Raw genomic sequence first — 7001 nt, forward strand, 5'->3', positions numbered from 1 at the left:
AGCCCCCCAAACTCAGTTGTCAAGGTGGACAGTACTTCACTGCGGTACTGTAATACGGCAGGGGTCACACAAAATCCACGGTGAATCAGCATTTCAGATAAAGGCAAGATGGAGGGACGGGCAGTCCTAGGCTGCAGGCTGCAGGCTGCAGGTCGAAGGCAGACTGGCCCCTGCCCAGCCCCCAGTCAGGCTCTGAAGGCGCCGCAGTGCCGCCACGCAGGGCCAGGGGCTCCCCTCCACCCGCCACTCAGATGGCCACGTCTCCCTGTGGACAGTCAAGCCCCCTTCCCACCCAGCTGCTGCGGGCAGAGGCCTGTGCTGGGGATTGTGAAAGAGAGGTTGTCAGCTCCCTCCCACCCGCCTGCTCCGCCTCCAGCCTCTGCTTCCCAGCTCGAGGCCTTGCCCACAGGCCCTCCCATCTTCCAGGAAGCCCCTCCCCATCTCTGCCTCCTCCCACCTCCCAGGACCAGCTCAGTGCCACCTCCTTCTAGAAGCCTCCCGGTCCTGACCTGCCCTCCGTGAAGCCCCACGCTGTGAGTGCCTGCCCCACTGTGCCGGGCGAGCCCACCCGGCCACCTCGCCCGCCCAGCTGTGTCCAGCAGGGTGGGCATGGAAGAGGGGCAGACCGTGGTGTAGAGTGAGGTGGCGTGGGCGCAGAGCAGCCTGGGGAGGAGAGCCCGGGGTGGGTAAGGCCCTCGGCCAGTGGCCGCACTGCCCAGCGAGGGACACCCCGCCTGATGTCCCCGCCTGAGCGCCCACTCCCAGGGCTGTGCTCCCTTCTGGACCCTAAAGGCGGGGGCATTGCTCCCACCCCAGGTGAGGGGCTGGGGGCAGGCGGAGCTCCTGGAATCTGCCAGGTTCCTGGGCCACATCCAGCAGCCGCCTTTGGAGTGACCCCACCTCCCAGGCCCTTCCCTCGGGGGCTCATCCAGACAGCACAGTGATTCGCACCTCACGTGTGTCTGTGGCTTCCCCTCAACCCCAACTGCTCAGAGGGGCGGAGGGTCAGGAGGAGGGGGCAGGAAGGGTCCTCCTTCAGACCAGCGCCTGGACCCCCGCCACCCGCAGGCCTGCCGCGCTGCTCTCCTGGGTCAGCAGGTGCCAGGCAGGGGAGGAGGGTGCGGGGACTGAGGGAGAGGGGTGGCGTGGGGCGATATGAGAGGACGCCTCGCAGGTGGAGCTCTGCCTGGGCCCCAGGCTGCGGGGCTCCACCATGGGTGCCGGCCGTGGGGCCGCAGGGCCCTGGTCACTCCTTCTCCGAGGAGGGTCGTTTATGGTTCTGAGGTGGCCCAGCAGCGAGACTGGGCCTAGTCTGGAATCTGAGGCCTGCCTGGTGGGCCAGGCCTCTCGGACCCCCCGGACTCAGTGGACCTCGAGGAGAGGACCCGGCCCTGAACTGGGAGGGAGGCATGCGTGGCAGAGGGAAGGGCCGCGGGGCCGCGGGGTGGCGGGGGGAGACGCCCCTCCCCGCTCCGGGAGGCCCAGAGCTTCGGCCACGGTGTTTACAGAGCGCTGCTGTGCACCAGGAGTCTGCTTAGTGCTCGGGGATGCCGGCCACCCAGTTGGATTCTCCAGCTGGGGCTGCTGCTGACGGGGTGACAGGATTTATTCAGGCCCTACTCTGTGCGGGAACAGCTGGGGGCTCAGCCACAGGCAAGGTCTAAGGATGCAGAAGGGCTACTTTCATTCCGGAGTTCAGGGGAGGAAACCAGACGGGGAGGGGCTCGAAGCCGTTCAGCGAGAGGAGGCTGGGGAGGCTGGGGGCAGGAGGAGGGGGCTGGACAGAGAGGCAGCGAGAGGCAGGAGGGAAGGCAGAGGACGGGCCCACGGTGGGGACTGTCAAGCCTGGATCCGGACGGTGGAGACCAGGCCCCCCTCAGGGGCCTCTGGGTAGGGTCCCTGGTCTCAGGGTCAGGAGGCCTGGGCCAGCCGCTGCCCTTCTCTGGGCCTCGCTTTCCGCCTGTGAAACGGGCAGGGGCCGGGTGGAAGCTCTCCCCAGTCCCTTGCAGTGTGTGCGGAGAGAGGTGCTGCGGAGCCCAAGCTGAGGGCACAAGGCCCTGCCCTCAGGTGTGTGGGGCTGGGGGGCTGGTCTGCGGGGGAGGGATAGCCCCTCTGTGCAGGGTCTCCCCGCCCTGAGCTCAGAGTGGAGAGGCCTGCCGAAGAGCACGTCCCCTGCGGGCCTGGAGGAGCTGGGCAGGAGAACGTTTTAGACTGGGGAAGGGGTGGTCTGGAAGGCAGGCTTCTCAGGAGGTGGGCGTGAGGAGGCAGCTGGTGGAGGGGCGGGCAGAGCAGGGCAGAGCGGCAGGAAGTGGGCCGGGCACCTGCGTCCACACACGCTGGGGGTCGCCCGGTCGGCGTGGGTGCGGTGCGTGTGAAGGTGCCTTCCCACGAGCGTGCTGGGCAGGAGCCAGGGCAGAGGCGCTGACCGCAGCCACTGGGAGCTCAGCCCCAGGAAAGGCTCAGGACTCTGCGGAGTCAGTCTGGGAGAGGACGCCTTCCTCCCGGGGAGGGCTCTGGTCCTTCTAGCACAGGTTGTTTCAGAACAAATGCTCTGTGTCAGCGAGCACGCTGGTTCTCTGGAGGTGTTGAAGCTGGCGGCCACTGGCACCCCGCTTCCTCTCCCAGAAATTCCCCCAGGCAGCCCTGGGCTGGGGCTGGCGCAGGCGATGGGGAGTCCCGTCACCCCCGCTCTGCTGTCATCACCCGCCCACCGCCTGCCTGCCTTAAGGACGGGTGGCCCAGGGGGCTGGCTCACTCCAGCCCAGCTTCCCCACCACTTCTCAGGCAGCCCCTGCACAGGCTTCCACAGGTCAGGGGGCAGATGGCTCCTCTGGGAAAACTGAGGCTGACTGCAGGTCTGTGCCAACTGTGGGACCAGGGGTCTCAGCAGGGAGGGCTGTGAGGGGGGTTTGCACCCCAGCGGAGTGTCCGGATGGACATGAGTGTGGTCAGCAGTGCAGAGAAACTTGGGGTGTCTCCTGGGGCCTGGGCCCCCTCCTCCTTCGTCTCCGAAGTCTCTCCGTGGGCTGCGACCAGCACGTGAAGCTGGAGGAGGGAGTGTCTGAGCGCTGCGTTCCTAGCACAGTGAGCGCTGCTCTGGGAAACTCGCTTCACTCACACACCCCTGTCCTGGATCCTGGGCGATTTTGAAAGTGGGGTCCCAGCTCTGGAGGTCTCTATTGTGCCTGGGCGACGAGTCTGCACCCCACTCTGCCTCAGATCCCATTTAGGGAGTCTGCCGGGTTCCCAGGGAGCAGGGTGCAGGCAGGGCCGACCAGACAGCAGAGGGCTGGCTGGAGGCTGCCGTGTGCTCACATCTCCCAAAGGCGACCGGACGTCTCTTCAGCTGATGGCATGGTTATCTCAGTGCGGAATCAGAGGGTGGCTTCCGATCTCCGCTTGAGACAGCAGACTGATCTCACCATCAGCAGGAAGCGGTGCCCCTGAGGTGCTGCTACCCCTCCAGGGACAGCCTCCCCGGCAGGAAGCGGCCCCGGGCAGCGGAGTGCTCTGAGCACTGGCCGGGCCAGGCTGCAGGGGGCCCCAGGCAGCCTAGAGCATTCTGCAGAGCAAATGTTGGAGGTGACGGGTCTGCACACCTGAGCAGGACGCTGCTGGGCTCCGTGTCCTGGATGCGGGACCCCGTGCCGGTGCCCGGCGCTGGCAGGGACCTGAGCTGGTTGCCGTGGCTTCTGGGGACCCCCTGCTATTTGATATGGACCTTGGGATTTGGCTTCCCAAACACTTTTGGGAGGCACCCCAAAGGACAGAGGTGAGACCCCACGGACGGGTATCACTTCAAAGTCTCCTGAGCACCTTAAGATGCGTGCAAATTGGGTGCCCTTCTCCCTGATGATTAGGAGTTTGTTTTATTATAAAAGGAAATTTTAAAGACTGCAGTTAGTTTTTTTAACTTTCCCTCACAAAATATCAAGCTAGACTGAAAGTTGCCCCCCTGGGGGTTGGGGACCAGGGCCCAGCCCCAATCAGCTGGCTGGGTGGGGGGCATCAGGGGAGGGGCCAGGCCTGCTGCTCATGCAGAAGGGGCTGCAGTCGTCCGCTGTGGCGGGCACCGCTGACCAGGGCGGTGAGGGGCCGTGTGGGTGCTTCTGACCAGGACATGGTGGAGGACGCCCAGTTCCACCCCGAGGCCGGCTCTGAGCCGTTGGTCTGGGCCTGGAGGGGCGGGGCTGCCCTCATGGTCCTGACCATCGGGAGCGCAAGAGGCATTCCTGGCCCCAGATGGGGCTCAGGCCAATTTAAGTGGGACCTCAGGGCAGAGGACTGTGGTAGCCATGCTCTCTGAGGGACAGAGTGAGGCAGGCCAGTGCCCGGAGGGGCCCCAGCCACCCCGCCTCTGGTGGGGGTGACGGGCAGCTCTCAGCCTGGCAGTGGGGGGAGGCAGGAGGGAGACCAGAGTTCTGCACTTTGCCGGAGGGCGGGCTGGCTGAGCCACAACCCCTGCTGTCCTGGACCGCAGCAGCCAGTGGCCAGGTGGGGGACAGGCCAATGCCCGCTGAGGTATGGGTGTGGGTCAGACGCAGGTACCTCCTGTAGCCGGTTTGGGGACGGGGTGGAGGGGGCCACGGGCCGCCCTGGGCTTTGTCCTGAGCCTCTGAGTCCTCCCTGGTGAGGATGGCACTGGGGCTGGTGTGAGACTGGCCACCCTCTGGGCCACCTGTCCCGAGAGATGGTGGAGTTGGCACAGCGGGGCCTGGAGGTGGACAGTGAGCACCTGCCTTGCTTTCTGACCAGCAGCAAACAGATCCCTGGAGAGGAGGGCTGGGGGAGGGACGGAGATCTGGTTCCAGTCCAGGGCTGGCTCACTGCCTCCTTGCCTCCGCAGGCCTCTGAAGGCCTTGGTTTTCCCACCGTCCAGCAGGCAGGGCAGGGTGACCTGGAGGGTGCCTCGGGGCTCCTGGCAATTTCCGTGACTTCTCAGGGAAGGTGGAGTTTGGGCTCCTGAATGTGGGTGGGGCGCACCTCTTGCATCCCTGGCCAGAGGCGGGTGGGGCCTGGCCGCCCAGGCTCCCCTCGCTGCTGCCGCCTCACGCCCGCCCCCTCCTGCAGCCCCAGGACCATGAACAACAGCACCTGCGGCCAGGAGAAGCCTGGCAGCGCCCAGGTCCTCTACACCTACACGGGCGCGCTCCTCGTGCTGGGCCTGCTGCTCAACATCTGGGCGCTCTGGGTGCTGTGCCACCGCCTGCAGCGGTGGACGGAGACCCGCGTCTACATGGCCAACCTGGCCGTGGCCGACCTCTGCCTGCTCTGCGCCCTGCCCTTCTTCCTACACTCCCTGAAGAGGAAAAGCCCCACGGACACGCTGCTCTGCCAGCTCTCCCAGGGCGTCTACCTGGTCAACAGGTACATGAGCATCAGCCTGGTGATGGCCATCGCCCTGGACCGCTACGTGGCCGTGCGGCACCCGCTGCGCGCCCGCGCGCTCCGCTCCCCGCGGCGGGCCGTGGCCGTGTGCGCGGCGCTCTGGGCACTGGTGGTCGGCTCCCTGGTGCTTCGCTGGTTCCTGGGGAGGCAGGAGGGCGGCTTCTGCTTCTCCAACAGCTCCCGGCAGAGCTCCTACACCACCGTCTTCTCGCTGCTGGGCTTCTACCTGCCGCTGGCCGTGCTGGTCTTCTGCTCCCTGCAGGTGGTGGCCGCCCTGGCCCCGAAGCCAGCGGCTGACACGGGCCAGGTGGAGTCCACCCAGAAGGCCACCCGCATGGTCTGGGCGAACCTGGTGGTGTTCGTGGTCTGCTTCCTGCCCTTTCACGTGGTGCTGACTGTGCAGGTGGCCACGGGCCTGCACTCCTGCGCCCTCCGCCTCGCCCTCGACGTCACTAGCAAACTCTCGTACGCCAACTGCTGCCTGGACGCTGTCTGCTACTACTACATGGCCAAGGAGTTCCAGGAGGCGTCTGCGCTGGCCACGCCCCCCAGTGCCAAGGCCCGTAAGAGCCAGGAGTCTCTGTGTGTGACCCTGGCCTAGGAGAGGAGCCACAGGCTCCCGGGAAGTGCTGCCCACCGGGGGAGCCCGCGACCAGCAGCAAGGAGCCCCGGGATCAGCCCTGACCTCACTGTGCGCTGTGGGCACTCTCAGGAGTCCCATGTGGTCAGGACAATCCAGGCGTGGAGCTTGGGGAGGTGACACCCCCACCCCTGGGGTAGAGAAGGGACAGCGATGAGGGCAGGAGGACTGGGGCCTGAGCACGGCCAACCCTAGGGACCCCTGGACGGGGCTGCACACCTGTTGTGCCTAGAACTGGGTTCACCTGCGGCACAGGGGCGGGTGCCTGCTGGGGGCCGTGAGACCCACAGGGCCAGAATAAAGCTCTTCTCCTGGGCTGTGTGCGGGCCACTCACGCTCTCATGATGTGTGTGTGGGGAGGGCCTGGGGCCATCTTCCCTGGTGGCTTTCTAGGACTTTCCACCTGGGGGCTCTCCTTGGGCACTCCCACCTGCTCTCCGCCCCTGCCCCACTCCCCGTCTGTCTGGAGTTTAGATGGGAGCTGTTTGCAGCATCTGGAAGGGCCATGCTGGAGGCCACGGCCCACTTTCTTCCTCCAGAGCCCCTCGGCCCCTCAGTGTCTGCAGAGCTGTGCTGGGGGCGGGGGTCAGGGAGGGGCGGTCGAGGGGCACGTGCTTTGGTGCTTCCTTCGGGGGGCGGAGGTAGCTGGAAGTCCTGCTGGTGGACACCCAGGCTGGTGTGCTGAGCCACCTCTTTGCCTCCCCGTGTGGGGCCGGGCATCCAGACTCAAGCTGGAACAAGTGGAGCTTTTCAGAGCCCCAGCGGGGGCTGTCCACGTGGGCCTGGGGTCAACCCCAGCTCTGTCTCCCCTTACCTGCGTGTCCTCCGGCCCCGAGGCACCTCCCTGCCCTGTTCTCCCATCCACGCGATTGCCCAGGCGTGGCAGCCGAGTCCCGGCAGGGCCAGCCTCTCAGGCCTGTGGTCACGCAGTCCCATGAGGCCCCGGGCTCAGGGCGACCTCGCTCAGAGAGGT

General features: G+C 66.3%; 1 protein-coding gene across 4 annotated transcripts; it reads left to right on the plus strand.

Annotated features, from left to right (window-relative positions):
- The first annotated feature begins 460 nt into the window (after nucleotides 1-460).
- Nucleotides 461-6343, plus strand: GPR35 (G protein-coupled receptor 35). Of its 4 annotated transcripts, none has more exons than XM_072962004.1 (2): nucleotides 461-533; nucleotides 5071-6343. In XM_072962004.1, the coding sequence occupies exon 2, from the start codon at nucleotides 5081-5083 to the stop codon at nucleotides 5987-5989; it is 909 nt and encodes a 302-aa protein (XP_072818105.1). In that variant the 5' UTR covers nucleotides 461-533; nucleotides 5071-5080; the 3' UTR covers nucleotides 5990-6343. The 4 variants fall into 4 exon arrangements, with proteins under 4 accessions (XP_072818105.1, XP_072818106.1, XP_072818107.1 ...); XM_072962005.1 differs by lacking the exon at nucleotides 461-533 and adding an exon at nucleotides 547-2067; XM_072962006.1 differs by lacking the exon at nucleotides 461-533 and adding an exon at nucleotides 669-686.
- The last annotated feature ends 658 nt before the right edge of the window (nucleotides 6344-7001 follow it).

Source organism: Vicugna pacos, chromosome 5 (assembly GCF_048564905.1).
Source record: "Vicugna pacos chromosome 5, VicPac4, whole genome shotgun sequence".
Classification (NCBI taxonomy): domain Eukaryota; kingdom Metazoa; phylum Chordata; class Mammalia; order Artiodactyla; family Camelidae; genus Vicugna; species Vicugna pacos.

Bases quoted from the DNA above. Each gene is read 5' to 3' on its own strand.
- GPR35 (XM_072962003.1), top strand. From the start codon at position 3,633: ATGCGGGACCCCGTGCCGGTGCCCGGCGCTGGCAGGGACCTGAGCTGG. The intron at 3,773-5,070 runs GTGAGACCCCAC...CCCCTCCTGCAG, and splicing joins AGGCACCCCAAAGGACAGAG to CCCCAGGACCATGAACAACA.